General features: G+C 41.6%; 1 protein-coding gene across 3 annotated transcripts in view; it reads right to left on the reverse strand.

Annotated features, from left to right (window-relative positions):
• The window catches only part of CORIN (corin, serine peptidase), a 177847-nt gene that overhangs the window by 42721 nt on the left and 109447 nt on the right, over positions 1–25679 (reverse strand). For all 3 annotated transcript variants that reach the window (XR_013545826.1, XM_073001292.2, XM_073001291.2), the window contains exons 10-13: positions 23975–24082; positions 20586–20817; positions 6677–6822; positions 4201–4308 (exon numbers count right to left, since the gene is read on the reverse strand). Coding sequence is in view for 2 of the 3 variants with exons in the window: in XM_073001292.2 (XP_072857393.2) it covers positions 4201–4308; positions 6677–6822; positions 20586–20817; positions 23975–24082 (594 nt within the window). In the remaining variant the exon portion in view is untranslated. The remainder of the gene's footprint in view (positions 1–4200; positions 4309–6676; positions 6823–20585; positions 20818–23974; positions 24083–25679) is intronic.

A 25679-nucleotide genomic window follows, 5' to 3' on the forward strand; every position in this document is an offset into this window, starting at 1 on the left:
GTCTGCCCTCAGTTTTGAGGTTAGGATTTATGGTTTGCTAGGATCTATTTGAATAGCCTGCTTCTCCATACCTCTAGTTGATGGAGTTTTCATCTAGAGGACCTCCTTAAAACGTTTCTTTCATGATGCTTTACAGACTGAAACTGCAGGAAACTACTTGGCAATGGTATCAATAGTCTGAAGAGACTTTTCCCACAGATAAAATTTCAAATGGGGTTGGCAGTTCCTGATGGCTACCTTTCTAACTTTTTTTACAGAATTTACAAATTTCTAGTTGGTTCCAACTGACAATTGTCATTGTCAGACAATGAGGGGATTTTATTATTGCAGATCACAGTTCTTTGAATTGGGGCCATTAAAGGCGGGAACAGCCATTAACCACAAAGGGATTAAACTAAGGAACAACCTTTCTTTTTTTCTTTTCTAGAATGACAAGGGGGGGGTGGATTTGGGGAGGAAGATGATATTTAAAAAAGGAAAAAAATACTATATACAGATGGTTTGAAGTGAGATCAAGCAATGGTAGGCTGTGATAAAAACTCCTAAGGTGTTTTCTCAGTGGCTATAAGAAGGGAACTAAGGACTGCCCCCGGGGTAAAGATTATATGTGGTGAGATGGCATGTCCTAATATTTCTTTAGGCTCTCGAAGATTCTAAGGATATTCGTGCAGGCACATTACAAATGTCACATGTGTAATTTCATGGAAATCACAAAGAAGAAATTGCAATAGATTTTCCTCTTCATACTTCTGCCACTTGGATGGTGGCCAAAATGCTGTTAATTGGTTTAGTGAATTTCTCTACAATAGACCTATTGAATCAATGAGGACTTAGTGAGTCAACTCCTCTGTAAACCCCTGTTGACTCAATGGGCCTAATCTGGTTATCTCACATATTTCTGAACAGGTTGGTCTTTGCAGGTTGCAGAGGAAATTACCATAGCATTTTAAGTATTGCAAAAAATTCCTACTGAAAATACTGAGAGTATTATCAGAATAAATTACCATAGGAGAAAAACTAGCACTATTTCGTGCAACAATTCCTGTAGTAAATTGTGACTTAACTGCATATATTAATGCAACATATAATATTTGATTTAACATTTAAGAAGAAATAGAAAACTATCCAATGAGTTCTTTAAAATTTAAAAACCTATGCACCAAAAGATCCTTTTTGTCTTGGCGGTTGTCATAGACATCAGTAGAAATTCCAAGGATACTGGAATTTCTATGGATATTACTTAGTTAAATGATTCTCATTCATCATAGTGGGGGAGAGAGCTGTATATGTGCTCATTTTTTCCAATGAAATGAATAGGAGGTGTGTCTTTTCGTGTTTGTGTTTTCAATCTTTTTAATGAGATATCCAGAATATCTCAACACAAATTTTTAGAAGAGAAAAAGAAAGAATGGGAGAGATGATGCAGAAACCTGAAGTTACAGATAAACATAGAACAATGTCTGTACCTCAATTGAAGGAATATCACTTGTTGACAGTAATATGCACCTTTACAGAGGCTCATCATTATTCAGTAAACACAGCCTCTGTGTCCTCCAAGTGTCTTTAATCAGCTAGGTTGGTTTTCTATAATAAATTCAAGATGAACTGTTGTGTAACTGTGGCAGTTTTCTGATATTAAATTTTTAGGTTGTCATGTGGAAAAAATTAAGGAATAGCACAGTTCTGTAAAATATTTCTTTCCGCAGATTGTATATGGGTTGCTTTTTTAAAGCAACTCATTGCAGCACTAAGATGTAGAACCTATCTGCTTTGGTTAACAAGATAGCTGATTATTACATAAAAGAAGCAATTTTATTACATTTAAAATATGCTATGGACTCTCTCCCTTCCCAGGGTATCAAAGTGTTAGGTTGAAGAGACAAAAAATTAAAGGATGTTAAAACCATTATCCAAACATATCTAATAATTAAACATGCAATATGGAAGGATATAGTAGTATAACCTGTGTTTGTGTATATACACAAAAGGCTGAGTTTCATATACTCAAATATAATAATATACATCATATATATTTAGGGTAAATAACAGCTTGCTTTCTGTCCGTAATTGTAACCCTTTATTATTTATTCACACCAGTGCATAGATCAACACTGTGTAAGAATATACTTTGGGAGCATCTAAATTATTAAATGTCTGTGAAATCATTACATATGAGTCACAATATCTGAAAAATTATTTTGAACAGTTAACAGTAGGTCCACATTACCAAAGAGGAAGCTTGACATTCATTGCTCTGTATTAAAAAAAAGTCATAAATCTATTCACTAAAATTTGATGCTGACATATAAAGCTGTAGCATTTCTGTCCTTTTTATATCTTGCCTGTAAAATCTAGTGCCAGCATAAACATTTGGGAAATATATTTTGCTCAATTTTCATGAAGTATGTTGTATGAAATGAATCCACCACAAGATCACAGCAGGTGAGAGATCTATGTGACCTTGGTGAGGAGAGGGCAGTATTCCTAATATACAGTTACTTGACACAGTGCAAGACAAGAAAATACAGTGGCTATTCCATTTCATAAAGTGCTCAAGTGTGCTTACTCTCAGAGGGTTTTAACATACTGACCTTTCTCTACATTGTTCCCATCTACAGAGTGCCATCTACAGAAATGATGCTCAAGGACATTTGATTTTTGCCCTACATTATAAAAAGTGTGAATTAAGGCAATGCAGCTTTCCAGAGATCTAAAAGCACTGGCTGTAACAATATTAGTTCTGGTCAAAAAAATATCACTCTGACAGCTGTAATTTTCTAGTAGATACAGTATAGCCTCCCATATTTATAGACACTGATAAGAACTATGTTGACCACTAGAAGCATTTGTCTAAGAGACACAGAGAGAGGAAAGACAATTCACTACTAAAGATATTCAGTTTGTGTGTGGAGCATTATTTCGTACCTTATAACCTAATAGGACAAAATAGTCGAGGTACAGTTTTTATTTGTATTCCCATGACTATAGCAAAATAGTTTTGCAGAGAGAGACAGAAAATGTATTCATTTTCTTCATGCACCAAACAAATTTAGTGTTTGTTCAAAACAAAAATAAAACAGAAACTTTGTTCAGAGAAAAGGAGATATGCAACATTCTATTATGTAGCAAAAAATTGGCACACAGAGAACTGATCCTAGTGACCACCATAGAGCTGTAGATTCTCTTTCCCTGGCAAACACAGTAAAGCTGAAGTATCCCACAAAGGTATTGAAATGCCCTAAGAAAAGTACACTGAAGAGTGAGCTAGGAAGGGCAAGGTGATGTTCATTTTATTTTTTAATAAATAATAAATAGTAAAATAATAAAAACTAAACCATTACTTGTGAATACGGGTTTAAATGGCACATTCACTTAACCTAACATGTTTGTGTTCTTCCTTCCCCCTGCACCCGATACAGTTTACAATAAGGGTGAAGAACCTTTTTTCATGTTGAGATTTTCAATATCTGTCAAAACTTGTTGGAAATTCACCCTCCTAAGGTAGGTGTGGTCATTAGCCTGACCTAAATAAGGCAGAATTATAGATATGACTCAGTTATCTTTGCTCAGTACACAACAGACAGATGGCTATTTTCTTTTGCATCAGCTTCGTTGCTAGTGGACAAATGGAGCAATCATCAGTAACCCAGAATAGTGCCACTGATTGTTTATAGCTTTGAAAAATTGAGCATGGTCTGGGGACAGAAGCATAGCCTGGAGAGCACCTGAAAGTTCATATTCAGGAATCAGAGGTCCTCCACTCCAGGTTAGACAGCTTCTGCACAGACTAAAGCTTTTCACCAAAAGTTAGTTTGTACTGGGATTGGAAATGAAAGATCTCCACTGAGATGACAACTCAGTCACTACTTACCCTTTCCCTTTATTCTTTCCCAGCTGTGGGGATAAAATGGGAAATTTTCATATCTTTTTTTGAGTTGCAGGAAATATGAGATGCATGCATGTGAGATAACAAACATTTGCCTTCCCGGAAGAAATCCCATCTGGATATTTTTTAAAAATTCTTCATGTAATTCATACTTCCTGCTTTTGCTATACCTATACAAACAAGCATTATTATAACAAAGACACATCAAAGACCATCAAAGACGATCAAAGATGATCAAAGACCATCAATGTTTGATAAACATTGATGGTCTTTGATCCCCAACTACTTTGTAGTCAAAATGTCCATTCAGTTACCACAGTTCTCTTCATCACTGTCATCTTCACAGTCTGCCTGTCCATCACATCTCCTGGAGGCCAAGACACACCTCCCTGAATGACATTTGTAATGGCTGGGTGAGCACTCTGCGAATAAAATAACAAAATCAGTTAAAATGCTTTCGTTACATAGGGTGAAAAATGAGACGTAAAAGAGAGTGATGGGTCACATCATGTCAATCCACTTCTTCCCAGCCAGCTAAACTGAACTGTAACAGAACAGAATGCCTTTTTTTAAAAAAAAAATAATGCTTTTAATAATGCTTTCCTCACATCTATCTTTCATTTTATATAAGCTTTTAAAGTATTTGAAGGAGGAAGGCTCTATTATTATTGAATTCAGCTATTGCTTTGACTTTCTTTGATAATGTTAAATGAAATAAATAAATTACATAGCAGTTTTCTATCTCAAGAAAGTCTGGTGATTATTAAAGGAATTTGGCTTTATTTTAGTACACTTATTGCATAGTAAGTCTTAATCATTTCCTATCACCTTCAACCAAGGGCACCTGCAGAAAGAATTTGGGAGCCCATGTCTGTTAATGGTACCTATAGATTGTTGAGCTGACTGTATTTGAATGAAATACTACCCTAATAAATTCAGGTACAGTGCTGCCTTGACTTACGAACGTAATCCGTAATGGAATGGTGTTCGTAAGTCAAAACTTTTGTAAGTCAAAGCAGCATTTCCCATAGGAATGCATTGAAACCCTATTAATCCGTTCTGGATGTTTTTTGTTCTTATGTCAAGGCACGGTTTGTAAATCAAAGCATTCGTTCCCATAGGAACGAATGCAAAACCAGTTAATCCGTCTTCTACCACTAGGGGGAGAATATTTTTTTAACTTAAGATGCTTTAGATTTTAAAAAGGGCAGGAAAGGAGAGAGACACACAGAGAGAAGACAATGGAGGGGGAGGGAGAGAGTTTAGAGTCTAAAACACATGCTAAACCAACACATTTTAAACCAAGCCACCACAGACCCTTGCAAAAACTTTTCTGATTTGCAAGGGAAGCATGCAGGAACCATTGCAAAAACAAACGGAACAGATCAGAGATGCAAAGAGAACAAAGCAAAAAGCATGCAAGGCACATCAAAAATGGGCGGAAAACCCAAGAAAGCAACCAATCCCCCCAAGACCCATTGGAAATGGGGGGGGGGACAAAAAATAAATTCCCCAAGACCCATCAGAAATGGGGAAAACACTTCAAAAAGGAACCAACCCCCACATCGGAAATGGGGGGGAAACCAAAAAAAAACCCCAAGACCCATCACAGCATGGAAACATAACCCCCACATTCAAAAATCATGCTGCAAAAATACCCAAAACAGTTTTTTAGAAGTACTGTGTAAAGCACCACCTTAACTTAGCGGATCGCACACTCTTTAACTGCCGGGGCGAAAGAGCTACAAAGAAGCAGCCTCGTCGCCACTTGCAGTTAGCTATTTGAATTTCCCGCCCTTTCCCCCTGCCTCTTTTCTGTTCATAAGTCAAAGCTCCGTTCACAAGTCAAGGCAAAATTATGTGAACGGAGCTGTTCGTAACTCAAAATGTTTGTAGGACGAGACGTTTGTAAGTCAAGGCACCACTATACTTATTTATACAGTAATAGTGTTCTGAGGGCACTGCCAGGTAGGCAGCATTTAAACAGTTTACGTAAAATTGAATGGCTGAACCCCTGTTGTTGTAAGTTATTACACCAAAGGGCAATGATGTCTAGGCATGAGATTTGTTTTTTAATTTCTGAACTACATATCATAATTCTCCATTCTTACAGCTCTACCTGACAGAAAGATAACTACTTACACCACCTAACTGTGGCTCTCCTAGAATAAAGGCCTCTATTGCAAGGCTTTGAGGCCTAACTAGCCTAGCTCTGCCTAACGTCCTGTGAAGAAAGAAAGCTGCTAGCTAGCAATAGGGCAGAAACAGGAGGATTGGATGGAGCGAGGACTAGCTAAACCCCAAAGCTTTCCAGTGAGCCACATTTAGGTGTCTGTCTGTCAGACAGAAGTGCCAAAACTGACAATTATGGTATTGTAGTCTAAGAAAGCAAAAAATCCCATCCCTAATAATGTAATCAGCCATGATGATTTTTCAGAAATAAAACATTTCTGAATTCAACCTCCTTCCCCACAAAGGTCCTGAAGCTTCTGTGGAATCTCTTTCATAATTGGGAAGCCACTGGGGGCCATGGGATGGCAGCAAGTGCCACCAGGATGACTTTAGCAATGGTGGTGATTTTTCCCCCCAATAAAAGGCTCTCTCATCAAATAGCCAATCATAATTCCAAGGCAGCCTCCAAAACTTTGGGGGAGAATTCAGAAATGTTTTATTTCTGAAAAATTGCTGAAGCTGATGACATCACCAGTGTCACGTGTTGTAACTTACACAACAGGATTTCAGGCAATGAATTTTAAAAATCCCATGTAAAGGTTTTGAAAATTGAGCAACCTTCTACATCATCATCAGGCGTTAGACAGGTTTGATTGTTTGAGTTCTCTTCTGGAAAATGAGAGCAATCTGTGTCTTCTGGCCATTGTAAGCCTACAATTCCAAGTACAGCCTCACATCGTTCTTTGGACTGTTCACAAAGTGTCCTGGAAGGAGAAAAGGGAGAGAGAAAAGGGCAAAGTAAATCGAGGCTGGGTGTACAACCTTTTCTGGCAAAATAGCAAGGCAGAGGGAAATAATCACAATGATTTACAGAAATTTGGATTTACAAAATCACATAATAGGTATATAAAATGTTTTGCTGACATGTTGCTTATTCAGTAAACAGCTGATTTCTTTAAAAATTGAATTGACAAACTTAATGGAATTGGACACATCAACAGTTAATGTTACATATATTTGGGGAGGCATGTTAGATTTGCATATCCCTTTGCTTATCCCCTTCCTGTGGGACTGGCTCGTTACCTACGGGCCCGCCAATCAGCTGTTTGGCTGACCTGTAGTCAGAGTGGAAAGGCCACAAGCCTTTTGTCAGGGTCTCTGGAATTTACCAATACAAAGGGACAAATATTAAATGAATCAATAATTTTTAATGAATATTGTTATTCATTTTTTTAATTCATCCCCATGTCTATATGCTGGTGCATCCTATAAAGAAAAATATATACCCCATAATTCTCTAGTCAGAATCAGTAGGCTAATTCAGTTTCTTAATACCATCAAGAGTAAATCACCTGAATAAATACTATGTACCTAAATATTAACTTACGAAAATCCCATTAATTCTAGCTTGGAGTAACACATATACAGTGGTGCCCCACATGACGATGATAATCCGTTCTGTCAAAATCGCTGTACAGCAAAATCATTGTCATGCAAAAAAAAAAAACCCATTAGAATGCATTGATAACTGGTTAATGCGTTCCAATGGGGAAATACCTCATTGTCCAGCGAAGATCGCCCATAGAGAACTGCTGATCTGCTGTTTAAAATTGCTGTTTTGCGAACCTTCTGTCCGGAAAACAGCCATTTTGCGAAGGGAAGCCAGCCATTTTGCGAAGGGTAGCTGTTTTGCGGAGCCGGAAAAATCATCGTTTTGCGAACAAACGGTTCAGGAAGCAGGGACCTAATTGACGTAAAGTGAAAAAAACCCATAGGAACCATCGTTTTGTGATCACTAGCGATCGCAAAAAAGTTGTCATCAAGCGATTTCGTCATCATGCGGGGTCGTCGTAATGCAAGGCACCACTGTATTTAGTCCAAGTTCCACAGGTTCTTATTCTGAAAATCATTTTGAGAATCCTTAAATGCATACAAACTCTTCACATATTTGTCAGGCTCTTTCCCTTGGCACACAAAAGGCAAGAAAGAACTAAGGCAGTGTTGCTTTTGTCAGTATGTTGCAAGAGCAATGTGTTTCACAGACTTCCAAATTACAATTCTGAATAATCTTGTTGTCTACAATTTGAAACAAAATTTCTGGTGCCACATTCTAAGAGTATTGTTTGTTTAGTTATGCAATCACATGCAAGAGCATTGCTATCAACTATAACAGTGACAGGCCCTTTGAACGTCATATCTAGAAATTCAATGCAGTGCAAACTGGCGTTTTCGTTTCGTTTAGTCGTTTAGTCGTGTCCGACTCTTCGTGACCCCATGGACCAGAGCACACCAGGCCCTCCTATCTTCTACTGCCTCCCGGAGCTGTGTCAAATTCATGTTGGTTGCTTCGCAGACACTGTCCAGCCATCTCATCCTCGGTCGTCCCCTTCTCCTCTTGCCATCACACTTTCCCAACATCAGGGTCTTTTCCAGGGTGTCTTTTCTTCTCATTAGATGGCCAAAGTACTGGAGCCTCAGCTTCAGGATCTGTCCTTCCAGTGAGCACTCAGGGTTGATTTCCTTTAGAATTGATAGGTTTGTTCTCCTTGCAGTCCAGGGGATTCTCAAGAGTCTCCTCCAGCACCACAATTCAAAGGCATCAATTCTTCGGCGGTCTGCTTTCTTTATGGTCCAGCTCTCAATTCCATACATCACGACAGGAAAAACCATAGCTTTGACTATTCGGACTTTGGTTGGCAAGGTGATGTCTCTGCTTTTTAAGATGCTGTCAATATTTGTCATCGCTTTCCTCCCAAGAAGCAGGCGCCTTTTAATTTCGTGGCTGCTGTCTCCATCTGCAGTGATCATGGAGCCCAGGAAAATAAAATCTGTCACTGCCTCCATATCTTCCCCTTCTATTTCCCAGGAGGTGATGGGACCAGTGGCCATGATCTTAGTTTTTTTCATGTTTAGTTTCAGACCATTTTTTGCACTCTCCTCTTTCACCCTCATTACAAGGTTCTTTAATTCCTCCTCACTTTCTGCCATCAGAGTGGTGTTATCTGCATTTCGGAGGTTGTTGATGTTTCTTCCGGCAATCTTAATTCCGGCTTGGGATTCCTCCAGTCCAGCCTTCCGCATGATGCATTCTGCATATAAGTTGAATAAGCTGGGGGACAATATACAGCCCTGTCGTACTCCTTTCCCAATTTTGAACCAATCAGTTGTTCCATAGCCAGTTCTAACTGTTGCTTCCTGTCCCACATATAGGTTTCTCAGTAGATAGATGAGGTGGTCAGGCACTCCCATTTCTTTAAGAACTTGTCATAGTTTATTGTGGTCCACACAGTCAAAGGCTTTTGCATAGTCGATGAAGCAGAAGTAGATATTTTTCTGGAACTCTCTGGCTTTCTCCATAATCCAGCGCAAGTTAGCAATTTGGTCTCGAGTGCCTCTGCCTCTTCGGAATCCAGCTTGTACTTCTGGGAGTTCTCGGTCCACATACTGCTGAAGCCTACCTTGGAGGATTTTGAGCATAACCTTGCTAGCGTGTGAAATGAGTGCAATTGTGCGGTAGTTGGAGCATTCTTTGGCACTGCCTTTCTTTGGGATTGGGATGTAGACTGATCTTTTCCAATCCTCTGGCCACTGTTGGGTTTTCCAAACTTGCTGGCATATTGAATGTAGCACCTTAACAGCATCATCTTTCAAGATTTTAAATAGTTCAACTGGAATGCCATCACCTCCACTGGCCTTGTTGTTAGCCAGGCTTTCTAAGGCCCACTTGACTTCACTCTCCAGGATGTCTGGCTCAAGGTCAGCAGCTGCATTGTCTGGGTTATCCGGGATATCCACATCTTTCTGATATAATTCCTCTGTGTATTCTTGCCACCTCTTCTTAATGTCTTCTGCTTCTGTTAGGTCCCTCCCATTTTTGTCCTTTATCATGTCCATCTTTGCGCGAAATGTTCCTCTAATATCTCCAATTTTCCTGAACAGATCTCTGGTTTTTCCTTTTCTGTTATTTTCCTCTATTTCTTTGCATTGTTCATTTAAGAAGGCCCTCTTGTCTCTCCTTGCTATTCTTTGGAAGTCTGCATTCAACTTTCTGTAACTTTCCCTATCTCCCTTGCATTTTGCTTCCCTTCTCCTCTCTGCTATTTCTAAGGCCTCGTTGGACAGCCATTTTGCTTTCTTGCATTTCCTTTTCTTTGGGATGGTTTTTGTTGCTGCCTCCTGGACAATGTTACTGTTACATAACAGCACTGATGTTACCTGTCTGTCATGGGTTTGGAGGGAAAGTTCCATCCTATGGGGAGTGGAAGGCGGGACATCAGGAGGAGGGGCTGTACTGTATAAATATGTGATGCCTGTGTGGTGAAGAGGAGATGCTGAGACAGACTGTGAGACACTGGGTTGGGACGAAGCAGCAGCTGGGGAAGAAGAAGCTGTTGTGGGAGTCTGGGTGTCTGACAGGGTACTACTGTGTGTCAGAGTACCAGCCTGAAAGGTTCAGGGGTCTGTTGGTTAGCCAGAACTGATGGGTTCAGGGTCTGTGCTTTAAGTTAAAGGTTCTAGGTGAACCAAACTGTATGCTTGTGTGTGTGAGAATAAGCCACGTTACTTTATTTTATTCACCTGATTGTTTTATTTACCCTGTTTGTATTTAAAATAAACCTTATTCTTTTGTTGTTTAAAAATCCATCCCTGGTCTGTGTGACTTATTATAGGGAATGGTTGGTGGCAGCTTAGTAACTGTGTGATAGATCCCAGTAGGTCTGGGTTTGTCACATTGATTGGTGTCCAGCGTGTGGGATACGACTGGTCCAGTTGTCCAGCGGTCCAGCAAAGCCTTGGCAGGTGTGCCCAGAGCAAGGGGGGTCTAGTCAGGGACAGTCTGAGGCGCGTAGGTAATCTTCTAGGTGTACCTCACGGGGAGGTGCGCTAGTAGAAGAACGTGCCAACTGGGGAGACTTAGATTAAGGTGCTCTGAGGCAGCCTAGTTTTGGCGGGAAAAACCTGAGGAAAAACTGCGTAGCAACAGCGAGCTAGCTTGCCAGCTGAGAGGCCCAGCAGAGGGGGGTAGGCTCTGACTCGATACTGTTGCAAGTTTAGTGCTGAAGAACAGCAGCAATCTCTAGGGAGAGCTGGTTCTGAGGCAAAAAGGAAAAAAGTGGTCGTTTTATTCTGAGGCTTGACTTTTTAAAGCAGCCTGTTCTGAGGGGGGGGTATGCCCTTGACTCGAAGCCAAGTAGCAGACATGAGTGAGGTGAAAGACCCCCAGATTGACCAAGGTTCTGAGGATGAATTTGGCTCAGTGCAAGGTGACAGCACAGGAGAGCAGGACCCAGAACTCAGAAAAATACTCCTAGCCCAACAGCATGAACTGAGGGTGAGGGAAATGGAGGAAAGATTAGAGAGAGAAAGAAGAGAGGAAAGGGAGAAACAAAGGCAATTTGAATTAGAGAGAGAGAGAGAGAGAATGGAGAGGGAAGAAAGAATGGAGAGAGAGAAAATTGCTCTGGAAAAAGAAAGGATGGCGTATGAGTTAAGAAAACTGGAAATGATGAACCAGAACAATAATAACAATAGGGATTCTGAGGGAGGCCAACTGTCTAAAGCTGACCTGAAGAAATTCCCTGTGTACCACAAGGGAGATTGTCCTGAGGTGTTCTTTTCCTTAGTGGAAAGAGCGTTTGTGGACTTCTCAGTGAGGGAAACTGAGAAGATGACCATCATGCGTTCTTTAATCAGTGGTAGCCTGGCTGAGGTTTATGCCGAGATGCCTGAGGAACGGATGAAAGATTTCGCAGAGTTTAAAAAACTGGTGTTTGCAAGACATGGGATAAATGCAGAGCAGCTGAGACAAAGGTTCAGGTCCCTCACCAAGAAGCCAGAACAGACTTTTACCCAAGTGGGGGCCCAATTGGTGAGGCTGCTTGAGAAATGGCTGTCGCAGGAGGGAACAGAGACCTATGAACAGCTTAAAGACTTGATAGCCCTGGAACAGTTCTATTCAGTTCTGCATGGGGAATTGAAATTCCAGGTGAGGGAAAGGAAACCGAAATCTGTGGCAGCAGCCGCAGAAATCGCGGATTTTATCTCCCAAATAAGAAAGCCCTTGGGTGAGGGGAAATCTGTAGGTAAACCCAAAGAAACCTACAGCAAGTACTCTCAGGGACCAGGGAAAAGCCAGCAAGGGGGAGGGGCCCATGGTGAAGGGAAGCCCTCAGGCATGAAACCAAGCCCTCAGAATTTGGAGGGAAAACCCAAACAAGAGGAGAGAGAATCAAAATACACCAGAAAATGCTATTTCTGTCAGGGAAAGGGTCATCTGATCTCAGAGTGTGAGAAATTGAAGCAGCTAAAAGGAATGGTGCCTCAGAATTCTAGTGGGACCAAGCCAAAAGCTGTGTTCTGTGTCCAGAAAGAGCAAGGCTCAGTGTCACAGAGGGAGCCGGTTGCCATGACTACTCAGTCTGGAACAGCTACTTCTGCTGATCAGGCTGAGGAAAATGGTCCTCTTATGGAGGTAAAGCGCTGCTTGCTGATAAAAACAGATTCTCAGTTGTTTGAGACAGCAGGGGTGGACGTGGGAATACTTGACCGTCAGTATAGGGGGCTGCGGGACACTTGTTCCCAGGTAACCCTGTGCCATCCAGATATCATCCCTAGGGAGTATATAATCCCAAATGAGAGCATAAAGGTGGCAGGGATTGAGGGGCAGATAATCTCACTGCCAGTCGCGGAGGTACCTGTCAACTTTCAAGGCTGGAGGGGAGATTGGCGGATAGCGATTTCATCGACTCTGCCAGCAGCCGTGCTCGTGGGAAATGACCTGGCTGAACATGTGAAACGGGTGCTAGTGATTACACGCTCACAAGCCACCACAGGGACAGTTCAGGGGGGTAATGATGAGCCAGAGACGGAAGCAGGTGGGGGGAGTTCAGAAGCTGTGGTGGAAACCTTAACCACAGACAGCAGATTTGGACAGGAGCAAAAGGCAGACGCCACTCTCCAAAAGTGTTTTGAACAGGTGACTGACGCCCAGCTAACACCTGAAACCCCAGTGAGATTTCTGGAGAAAAAGGGGATTTTATATAGAGAAACCCTGAGGAATATCTCAAAAGGGGGAGATGGGATCAGAAGTCAGCTGGTGGTACCTGAAAAGTATCGCCCTATGATCTTACAAAGGGGGCACTCTGACATGTTTGCTGCACACTTAGGAGTGAACAAAACACAGCAGAGAATCACACAGAATTTCTACTGGCCTGACATAGGGAAGCAGATCAGGGAGTTCTGTAAACAATGTGATGTGTGTCAAAGGCAGGGGAATAACCGCGACAGGACCAAAGCAAAGTTGTGCCCTTTGCCTGTGATTGACACTCCGTTCAAATGCATAGGGGTGGATATTGTGGGACCTTTGCCCAAGGCCACAAAGAGGGGGAACAGGTTCATTCTAACAATTGTGGACCATGCCACAAGGTATCCTGAAGCCATACCCTTGACTAACATTGAAACTAACACAGTGGCCGATGCTTTGGTGGGGTATATGTCCAGGATGGGATTTGCCTCAGAGATAATCACAGATTTGGGCGCATCGTTCACATCAAAGCTCATGAAACGCTTATGGCAAATCTGTGGAATAAAGCACAAGGAAACCACTGCTTATCATCCTGAAAGTAATGGGTTAACTGAGAAGTTCAATGGGACTCTAATGCGCATGATTAGGGCTTACTTGGCAGAGAATCCAAACAATTGGGACCAGAAGCTGCAATCCCTTTTGTTTGCTTATCGATCAGTGCCACAAGCCAGTACCGGGTTCAGTCCATTTGAACTTTTATTTGGGAGAAGGGTGAAAGGGCCCCTTGATTTGATCAAACAAAATTGGGAGCAGATCACCCAGGATGACCCACAAGACGTTGTGACATACATAGACACCTTGATGAATGACCTAAGGAGAAATCTAGAGCTGGCAGCAGAAAACCTGCAAGCTCAGAAGGTCAGACAGAAAACATGGTATGACCACAAAGCTAGAGAGAGGCACTTTGACCCAGGGGAGGAAGTGCTTTGGCTTAGGCCCTGCAGAGAGAATAAACTGCAGCTCAAATGGGCAGGACCATATAGGGTCATTTCTAAGATGTCAGACCTGAACTACCTTATAGAGCAGGAGGAGAACCAAGCAAGGAGGGTGGTTCATGTGAATGCCCTAAAACCCTACTACAGAGGGGAACAGAGGGTTTTATTCGCGATAAAAGCAGCTGAGAGTGAGGAAGCGGAATTACCCTTCTGGGAGGGTAGAGGGGAAGTAAAATACAACCCAGAGGAGGTAAAGATCAGTCCTGCACTCACCCAAGACCAGCAGCAAGAACTAAAAATGCTGCTTAGTAAATATCAGCAGGTGTTTTCCAACAAGCCGGGGATAGTGAAGGGAGTGATGCATCGGATCCACACAGGGGATGCACCCCCGCAGGCAGTATCCCCATACCGAGTAACGGGACCCTATAGGGACAAGGTGCGGAAGGAGCTGGACGAGATGCTTAGGGAGAACATAATCGTCCCCTCTTCTAGTCCTTGGTCCTCTCCGATAGTCCTTGTGGACAAGCCTGATGGGAGCATTAGGTTTTGTGTTGATTACAGGAAATTAAACCGTGTAACCACTCCTGATGCCTACCCAATGCCCAGGCTAGACAACCTGATTGAAACCATAGGGGGTTGTCGGTTCATCTCATCATTGGACCTGGTAAAGGGATATTGGCAATTAAGAATTGATCCCAGGGATCAAGAAAAAACTGCCTTTTGCAGCCCTTTTGGTCTCTATGAGTTTCGAGTCCTGAGCTTTGGTCTCAGAAATGCACCAGCCACATTCCAAAGGCTGATGGACCAGACCTTGGCAGGGCTCAGTGACTTTACAGTGGCCTACATTGACGACATAGGGATCTTCAGTAATACCTGGGAAGATCACCTGTTACACCTGGAGTTAGTGCTGCAGAGGTTAAGTGCAGCAGGGCTAACAGTAAAGGCCAGCAAGTGTCAGCTGGGTAGCCCAGAAATAAAATACTTGGGTCACATGGTAGGGGGAGGAATGATAAAACCCCTGGAGGCCAAAATAGAAGCTGTTCGTGATTGGCCTAGACCTAACACCAAGAAAAAAGTAAAATCATTTCTTGGGTTGGTGGGCTACTACAGAAAGTTCATCCCGAGGTTTAGCGAGATTGCGGCTCCGCTGACCGATCTGACGAGGAAGAAGGCTGATGACCGCATCCCGTGGACCAGCGACTGTGAGGCGGCGTTCCAGAGGTTGAAGGAGGCGTTAATCAACTATCCTGTCCTGCGTGCTCCAGACTTCGACCGGGAGTTTATCATCTACACCGATGCGTCTAACAGCGGGGTAGGAGCAGTTCTGTGCCAGGAGGATGAGAATGGTGACCAGCATCCAGTGTCCTACCTGAGTAGGAAACTTCAAAAAGGTGAGAGACATTTGGCAACCGTGGAGAAGGAGTGTCTGGCCATAGTCTACGCGATCCAGAAGGCCAAGCCTTACATCTGGGGAAGACATTTTATTCTGTGTACTGACCATTCACCATTGCAATGGTTAAAGACAATGAAAACCCACAATAGCAAACTTATGAGGTGGGCTTTGAACTTACAGGACTATGACTTTGAAGTGAAGGTGGTCAGAGGGTCAGTGAACTGTGTTGCTGACGCCTTATCAAGAAGACCTGAAGACTGAAGACGGCGAAAGAACATGGACTATATGTATATAATGAAAACAAAAAGTTAAAATGTACCTGGTTTTAAATTGGTTTGTATTAATAAAGGTAAATTGATGTAATGTATATGGTAAATGTTTAAATGCCTATTTGAAATGTTTAACTTAGAATGTAAGTAAGTATAATATGGTAGGTATAATTGGTGTTGTGTGTTTTATACAGGTTGTTTTTTTTGGGAAAAAGCACCTTAGCTTTCCCCCTACAAAACAACTTATAAAGAGGGGAGGTGTTACATAACAGCACTGATGTTACCTGTCTGTCATGGGTTTGGAGGGAAAGTTCCATCCTATGGGGAGTGGAAGGCGGGACATCAGGAGGAGGGGCTGTACTGTATAAATATGTGATGCCTGTGTGGTGAAGAGGAGATGCTGAGACAGACTGTGAGACACTGGGTTGGGACGAAGCAGCAGCTGGGGAAGAAGAAGCTGTTGTGGGAGTCTGGGTGTCTGACAGGGTACTACTGTGTGTCAGAGTACCAGCCTGAAAGGTTCAGGGGTCTGTTGGTTAGCCAGAACTGATGGGTTCAGGGTCTGTGCTTTAAGTTAAAGGTTCTAGGTGAACCAAACTGTATGCTTGTGTGTGTGAGAATAAGCCACGTTACTTTATTTTATTCACCTGATTGTTTTATTTACCCTGTTTGTATTTAAAATAAACCTTATTCTTTTGTTGTTTAAAAATCCATCCCTGGTCTGTGTGACTTATTATAGGGAATGGTTGGTGGCAGCTTAGTAACTGTGTGATAGATCCCAGTAGGTCTGGGTTTGTCACATACGAGCCTCTATCCAAAGTTCTTCAGGTACTCTGTCCACCAAATCTAGTTCCTTAAATCTGTTCTTCACTTCCACTGCGTACTCATAGGGGATTTGGTTTAGATTACACCTGAGTGGCCCAGTGGTTTTTCCTACTCTCTTCAGTCTAAGCTTGAATTTTGCTATGAGAAGCTGATGATCAGAGCCGCAGTCAGCTCCAGGTCTTGTTTTTGCTGACTGTATAGAGCTTCTCCATCTTTGGCTGCAGAGAATATAATCAATCTGATTTCAATATTGCCCATCTGGTGATTTCCATGTATAGAGTTGCCTCTTGTGTTGTTGGAAAAGAGTGTTTGTGATGACCAGCTTATTCTCTTGACAAAACTCTATTAGCCTTTGTCCTGCTTCGTTCTGAACTCCAAGGCCAAACTTCCCTGTTGTTCCTTTTATCTCTTGGCTCCCTACTTTAGCATTCCAGTCCCCTAGAATGAGAAGAACATCTTTCTTTGGTGTCAGTTCTAGAAGGTGTTGTAAATCTTCATAAAACTGTTCAATTTCAGTCTCCTCAGCAATGGTGGTTGGTGCATAAACTTGGATTATTGTGATGTTGAAAGGTCTGCCTTGGATTCGTATTGACATCATTCTATCATTTTTGAGATTGTATCCCATTACAGCTTTTGCCACTCTTTTGTTGACTATGAGGGCTACTCCATTCCTTCTACGGGATTCTTGCCCACAATAGTAGATATGATAATCATCTGAGCTGAATTCACCCATTCCTGTCCACTTTAGTTCACTGATGCCCAGGATGTCGATGTTTATTCTTGCCATCTCCTGTTTGACCACCTCCAGCTTCCCAAGGTTCATAGATCTTACATTCCAGGTTCCTATGCAGTATTTTTCTTTGCAGCATCGGATTTTCCTTTCACTTCCAGGCACGTCCACAGCTGAGCGTCCTTTCGGCTTTGGCCCAACCACTTCATTAGCTCTGGAGCTACTTGTACTTGTCCTCCACTCTTCCTCAGTAGCATGTTGGACGCCTTCCAACCTGAGGGTCCCATCTTCCAGCGTCATATCTTTTAGCCTTTTGTTTCTGATCATGGGGCATTCTTGGCAAAGATACTGGAGTGGCATTGCCAGTTCCTACTCCAGGTGGATTGCGTTTAGTCGGAACTCTCCACTATGTCCTGTTAGTCTTGGGTGTCCCTGCACGGCATAGCCCATAGCTTTTCTGAGTTACTCAAGCCCCTTCGCCACGACAAGGCAGCAATCCATGAATCCACATGAATCCACTAAAGCAAACTGGCAGTCTTAACATTATTCTAAAACACTGCTTCAAAAACTATATCATTCATTATTCTGAAAGCAACAATAATGTTCAAATATTCCACAAAAACGCTCAGGATTTAGATCTGGGGTGATTAAGAGGACCCCTAGCCTGAATTTAGTTTTTTTCAAGTCTTCATGTGTTTATTTACAACACTTAGAAATTCTCTCGCTGGTGCCACTGGTAATATTTACTATTTCAATACTTTGTCCTTTTTCTTTGACCTTGAACATCACAGAAGTTGGAAAATAGAATGCAAAATGCTTTACTAGCAGATACCTAATTTAATTGTGTTAATAACTGAGATGCTGCCCAAAGGTTTGTGTTTTTTGGTTTGGAGGAAACACATATGAAATTATGTGGTGCTACTCAGAAGAATCATTATTAAGTGAGAATTGAAGCGATAGGACGTAATTATTATCTTTATCATTACAAAATCTTATTCTATGTTGACAACTACCACTAAAGTAACTACTATTGCCAACTTTCTTGAATTAGGTTAGGGAGAAGGAAATAACAGATAGAAATGGGATTCCTTGGAAAAATGTTGGCAAGAAGGAGGTTAGTCATGTTTTGTTGCTGCTGCTGCTCCTTCCTACTTCTTGCAATACTGGTTGTCAAGCACTGCAAAGCACTTTGTTGGGTTAGACCTAAAAAGTGTTCCAAAACTACAGCTAGTGCAAAATTCAGTTTCTGGAGTTGTTGTTTCACTTTTTTGATTGCATTACTCTAGTTTTCTTTAATCTGCACTGGTTTCTAGTTTGCTTCTGCCTTTGAGTACTACCTAAATCATTTGGACTCAGATTATCCAAAGGACTGCTGCCTCTTGCGTAAACCCACCACGTCAGAGGTTTTGCTCTAGATGGCAGATCTCCAAATATATGATTGCCTAGACTTCAGTTGCAGAGGATGGATTCTGGAACTCTCTACTAATGAAAGACCAAGGGCTCATTTGCTGATCACTTTTCAGTGATCAGTTAAAACATTTTTGTTTCAGCAGGCCTTAAAAGTACCATCTATTATTTACTCCAGGGCTCTGTTTTTAATTATTTTATTATATTATATTTTTGTAATAATTTATCTTGGCATCTCCTTAGACAGCCAAAAAGGTGAAATACAAATAGCTTTACCTATATATGTCTGTGTATAAATAAATGATTTTTTTCCCGGATGTCTACCTTCCCACAAGAAAGGGCTATGTGGTGAGAAATCGGCGCTCCCATGGTACAAAATGATCATAAAAAAATAATCTGGACAACTGCTAAAAGTCTAATCTGAAACTGACATTTAAAAAAAAAAAAAATACCTGTCCTGGCTGTAATCCTAGTCCTTAGTAGTATACTTTTATTCATTTAGTGCTATCAACTACATTAGCCTTTGTGGTGAAATCACAGAATGTCCTGATTGCTACTATACTGTGGATTGTTTTCATTATTATACTTTGATATGCATAGTTCTAGGGACGTGGTGGCGCTGCGGGCTAAACCGCAGAAGCCTGTGCTGCAGGGTCAGAAGATCAAACAGTCGTAAGATCGAATCCACGCGACGGAGTGAGCGCCCATCGCTTGTCCCAGCTCCCGCCAACCTAGCGGTTCGAAAGCATGCAAATGCCAGTGGATAAATAGGGACCACCTCGGTGGGAAGGTAACAGCGTTCCGTGTCTAAGTCGGACAAACGCTGGCTCTATGGCTTTGAAACGGGGATGAGCACCGCCCCCTAGAGTCGAACACGACTGGACAAAAATTGTCAAGGGGAACCTTTACCTTTACCTTTATGCATAGTTCTCCTAAGGCAGCCGTAGCATTTCTTCTAGGAATACTGGCCAGACTAGATCTTTTGGATATGGGATGGATAGGGCTACAAAGCATCAGAGGAGGAACAATGTGTTGTTTGGCATTTTCATTCCATCTGAACAATAAACAACCCCTTGTGCCTAATCAGCTTTCAATTAATTGCTTCCTCTGAACTTGGGATGTGTGTGTCAAGATAAGGGTTTGTTTGTTTTTTTACATTGCTCCTCACTCTCAGTGCCATCCTGTTTTCTCCCTCCCTCCCTTTCCCTTCCTTCATTATCACCCCTCTTTCTCTCTCAAACTCTCCCTCAGAATCTACAGCTGCTGGAGGCTGCTATCTACTTGCTAAACCTAGTGTGCCAAAATGAATGCATGCCCTACTGAGGGACAAGAAAGGTGTGCAATAGCTATTTAAGGCAAAGGATGGATAATTCTAAGTAAAAATACTTGCAGATGAGGTCTTTCCCCCCCCCCAATACAAACCGTGCCCTCAGCTATTCATATATCATATCTGTATGCCAGTGTGGACAGGCCCATAGTCATCTGACTATGGGGATAATCAATTGCTCATTCATTCATTCATTCAAAAATTTTGCCCCACCTTTCACCTCAAGAGGACCTAAAGTTGCTCAAAAAATCAAAACAAACAATATGCAACTTGGGACAGGGGAGAAGTGCACTGTAGTTCCTCTCTTAGGCAGCCAGTTCTTGAGGAAAAGCCTGCTTGAAGAGAAAGGTATTTGCCTGCCTGTGGAAGGACAGCAAACAATAGGGCAGCCTTGGCCTTTTATCTACACCAACCTAGCTCTATGTGTACAATGGACACAGGAAAAATTCAAGTTTTAATTAGGTGAAAAATTTGCAGATTCTTATCTATTCATTGTTAATGAATTATTACAGTAACCACACTGAATTTTTTTAAAGTTACCTTTTTTTTCTATTTACCTGCATGGAGGGATACGTTGATTTGTTTGAAGATCACATTTTGGCACCAGGATGGTGCAGGCAAAAAACATAAGGTATTTGTAACAATTAGTCTGAACCAAGGCTGGGAATAGAGAAGATTCCCAGCTGATGGAGGCCTCCTTCTGTGTCTGATGACCCAAGTAATTGGGGTAAGTAGTATAATTATAAGGTAAATTCATACACAGTTCCAGTGTAATTGGTTCACACTGACCTGATAGAGCAAAACAGAAATCAAGTTTTAAGACAGGAACAAATGTTCTAGAATGAGCTAGTACTTGTCACCAGAGTGAATCATTGTTTGCACAAGGAATTGCTAAAAAGCAGGTGGGTTTTTATTTTATTTTATTTTTAATGGAAAATGTTCCTCATATAATACTCAAAGTGAAGCAGAAAGATTCAGAGCAAAATAATTTTTATTACCTGTCACAATCATATTTTTTAAAAAATGTTTTTTAAAATGGTGCTTAAATCAAGGCTCCCACTAAGCTGGGTGTGCGTGCACATGACTCTGCTTTCCTCTGTGCAGCTGTCTTCCTCTTTCGCACAGCAATTGTTTTAGGTTCCAGTTGCGATGGAACCCAGCACACAGGGAGAGAATCACGTGTGCACACAGAGGCAAAGCCATGCATGAAAAAGGCAGAGCCCCACCCAGCAGGGCTGAAAATTAGAGGGTACATTGGCTTAAATCATAAAAGAACGACAACAAAAAAACCCACAAAATCCTGAAGCATACATGCAAGCAGACTTCACACACACACACACACACACACACACACACACACACACACACACACACACACACACACACACACACACACACACACACACACACACACACACACACACACACACACACAAGAACTACAAAGAGAGTATCTAAAATTTTAAAACAGGGAGCGTGGCCAGGAATAATTACAATAATATTCAAGAGTCTGTTTTCCAATTCTCAACTAATGAAAACCATAAGTATGAGTTAGATTCCCCCAGAAATTAATCAAAAATTTCCACCTACTTTTGAAAATGTCCATTGGTTTCTCTAGCTTAACCAAAAAAAGTTTCTTCCCCCACTCTTAGTTACTTTCCATAAGCTGAAATCCTGTTACTTAGTATAGTAAGTCACACTAGAGTTGTTGTTTAGTCATTAAGTCGTGTCCAACTCTTCGTGACCCATTGGACCAGAGCATGCCAGGCCCTCCTGTCTTCCACTGCCTACACTAGAGTAGGCCCATTGAATACGTGGGGATTGTGAGGTAACTCCATTGATTCAAATGGCCCTACTCTAGTTATGACTTACTATGCCAAAGTAAGTCAATTTGATCTGTTTTATCATTGTGGCTGCTACTTTGCTTTGATGATGTGATTTGGATTTTTATTGCTTGTCTCTTATGATTGCATCCATATTCGTACACTACCCTGGTATCTTGTATCAGGGTATTTGAAAGTAAAGACTAGATGTCTAATTAAGTTTGTAATGGCAAATATTGTTTCCCTACATTATATTGTTATAACTCTATATATGTTTCACATTCTCAGAGGGGAAGCCCTGGGAGACCTCCTGGGGGTCTCCCGCCACCGTGATCAGAGGCAGCTGTCACTCCGCGCTGGGAGGCTCAAGCTGGCCGGGCGTTTGGCCACTTGCCCCCATCCACAGCAGCTTGGCCGCTCATCCACAGCAGCAGTGGAAGCCCGTGAGGCTGAGGAGGCTTCGGACTGGTAAGGTGCTGCTTTTTCCTTTTAAAAAAACTGTACTGGGTGGGTTTTGGAAGGTGGGTTTGGACTGGGAGGTATGTTTCTGTGTTGTGTTGTCTTGTGGCCAGGTATGTTTGAATGGACTTTTTGCTGAGTTTTTTTCCTGGTTTTTCTTTTCACATGGCCTGGAGGTGGGGCCTAGGGGGTGGGGCTTTCTGCTTTAAATGAGCATGTCCCAGGACCCTGGGCCCTTTTCCCTAGGAAGCTGGGTGAGCCTGAAGGTTAGGTATGTCTGGATGGACATTTTGCTGTGGAGTTTTTTTCTGGGCTTTCTTCTTGTCTCCCTCCCCACCGCATGGCCCGGGGGGTGGGGCCTAGGGGGTGGGGATTTCTGGTTTAAGTGAGCGTGTCCCAGGACCAGAAATTCTCAAATTCTCTGATTCTATCTCTGGCCCTAATATGGTAAATAGGAAAGCCAATTAGATTTGCATATACCTGGGAGGCAGGAAAGTTCTAGGGGTTCGATCATACTCCAGCACTATTAAAGAGCAGGCCAGGTAGGTGGGGCTCATCAGCCATGGAAGGCAGCCCATCTAGGAGAAGGAAAACTCCGATTTCAAACCTCCGCTGCCTTGTGGCTATATCCACTCATGGAAAAGGCTTCAGGAGTTAACCTAGAGGCAAAATCCGGAGCTGGAGTCCTGAAGGCAGTTCGTATCATTCTGCCAACTCCTGCGACATTGCTGGAACCAGTTGTATTGGCTCTTGCCTTTCCATTGGAACATTTCAGCAATGTGGGGAGGGGGGATCTGCTGCTTGGGTAACAGCCTATCCTCCATATTACTTTACCCAGGCTTCATGCTCTGGAGAGAACACTCCTCGATTCAGAGCATGTTACCATAGTCTCTCGAGACTGAAGGATCGCTATGATGATGTCTTGTTTTTGGATTTGTGTGCGTGTTTTTGTTTTTTGTTTTGCAGTCCCAGCGTGGGACTTGCTCTGTTTATTTTTATTTTTGGTATTTTTTTTACATGCTGGAACAGATTAATCCTGTTCCCATGCATTTCAATGGGAAATGGTGCTTCGACTTAAAAACATTTCGACTTCCGAACGCCATTCCAATACGGATTAAGTTTGTAAGTCGAGGTACCACTATATGTGGTCTATCACTAAGCTACGCACCTTCCTACAACTTAGGAGGCCATTGTGAAAGCGGAATATAAAGTCAGTGTACATTAATGAAAATGGGAATGTAAGCCTAGGTTTGTTGTAAATTCAGGGGACTACATTATTTGTACCTTGTATATTTATATTGAAAATCTGCAGATTCATGAGCCAAATCTAGCCCTCTTTCCCTCATGTCTGATTTTTCACAAAGTATTTTGAACATTTGGTACGAGGAATATTTAATTAAAAGGCAGTAGCTATGTGAAGAATAAAAAATTAGATATCACAAGTTATGTTCATTACATTTTTAGCCAAGATACCACATGATTAAATATTTTTTATTTTCTTCTGGGTTCATCAAAACCATTTCAGTACCAGGTTATAGGTACATTAATCACTAAAGCTAGCTCAGAGAAAGTGTTTCCAAGTTCACCAGTATCAAAACGAGAAACAGAATCTGCTGAAAGCATATACAAGATATTACAATGCCACAAAGCAATGCACTACTTACTACAGTTTGCTTGGTTCCGATTCATGTCACAGGGAGCAGAGGGGCTACAGGAATCAGGACACAAAGCAGAAGTACATTTTTGATTTCCTTCCTCACATGGCATCTGCCCTAGAAGAACAAAAATATTTTTTTTAATAATTGTTAAACTGCAGAGTTTTATTAATAATGCAACTCTCAGTGCTAAGAAAGTTTCCATTTCCAGCATTTTTTCTTGTTACCTTTGAGCAGCATAATGGCTACAGCATGACAGAAAAACAAAAGCTAGGTATTTGATTTGGAAAGAAGAAATAGCTGTGGTGGTCATTTAACCACATGAGCTTTACTGTGGGTGGGGAAAGACTGTGCCCTTCATTGCTTCTGGACTACTACTGATTCATAACCAGAGAGGAAATCAGAAGACCACTCCTCTATTACACTGTCCAATAATTTGGTAAGACCTTTCTATTGAGTTTAAAATAGAGCTTTTAAAACTACTTGTAAAAATACATTTGTTTATAAAATTCATTGCTTTAATTAACTCATGAAAAAAAATCACAAGAAAATGTTAATCGTCCATGGAAGAAAGTAACACACTCATTATCTTATATTACTTGCAAATAGTCATGTTACCTTGTTTGTAAAACAAATGCTGCCATGCCCCAGTAACCCCCAAAATGTGCTACAAACACAAATGTACAAATACAGTCATGCCGCACTTGACGATTACCCCATTTAACAATAAATCCGCTTCACAACGATGTTTTTGCGATCGCAAAGGCAATCGCAAAACGATGTTTGAATGGGTTTTTTTCGCTTCAAGATGATCGGTTCCCTGCTTCGAGACCCAATTTTTCGCTAAACAATGTTTTTTCAACAGCTGATCAGTGGTTTTCAAAATGGCCACCGGCTCTCAAAATACCCCCCCTCTGTTTTTAGGAGGCATTTTTCGCAAGACACGCACTGGAAAATGGCCACCCTATGGAGGATCTTTGCTTTACAATGAGGTATTTCGCCCATTAGAACACATTAGCCAGTTTATAATGCATTCTAATGGGCTTTTTAATTTCACTTGATGAGGATTTCGCTTAACAGCGATTTCAACGGCACGGATTATCCTCGTCAAGCGAGGAACCACTGTACGTTTTTAAAATTTACAAATAAATTGGCTGCCTGTTATTATTAAGTATCACGGAAATGTACCCACACAGTTGAAGAACCTCTATGGGCATATCTATGTTCCCAGACTCATTTGATCTTTGCAGACTACAATTTCCTTGTGAACTAGCACAATTCAGAGCATCCTTACCAGATCGCAATTCCCAAAACTCTTTGGATAAAGCCATATAAATCAAGCTAGCACAAAACAGATATAAGTTTGTTTGTTTGTTTGTTTGTTTGTTTGTTTGTTTGTTTGTTTGTTTGTTTGTTTGTTCGTTCGTTCATTCATTCATTCATTCATTCATTCATTCATTCATTCATTCATTCATTCATTTATTTAACTTATATGCCGCCCACTCTACCCAAAGGTCTCTGGGCAGCTTACAACAATTAAAATACAATAAAAAGATAAAACAATTAAAATACAATTAAAATAGATACTCGAAAAATTGCCATCAGGACCCATAGTTGATATTATTTCAATTAAAAGCCTTCTGAAACAGGAAGGTTTTGACCTGGCGCCGAAATGTCATCAGCGTCGGCACCAGACGAATCTCAGTTGGGAGGG

The sequence above is a fragment of the Pogona vitticeps genome, chromosome 5 (assembly GCF_051106095.1).
Source record: "Pogona vitticeps strain Pit_001003342236 chromosome 5, PviZW2.1, whole genome shotgun sequence".
Lineage (NCBI taxonomy): Eukaryota > Metazoa > Chordata > Lepidosauria > Squamata > Agamidae > Pogona > Pogona vitticeps.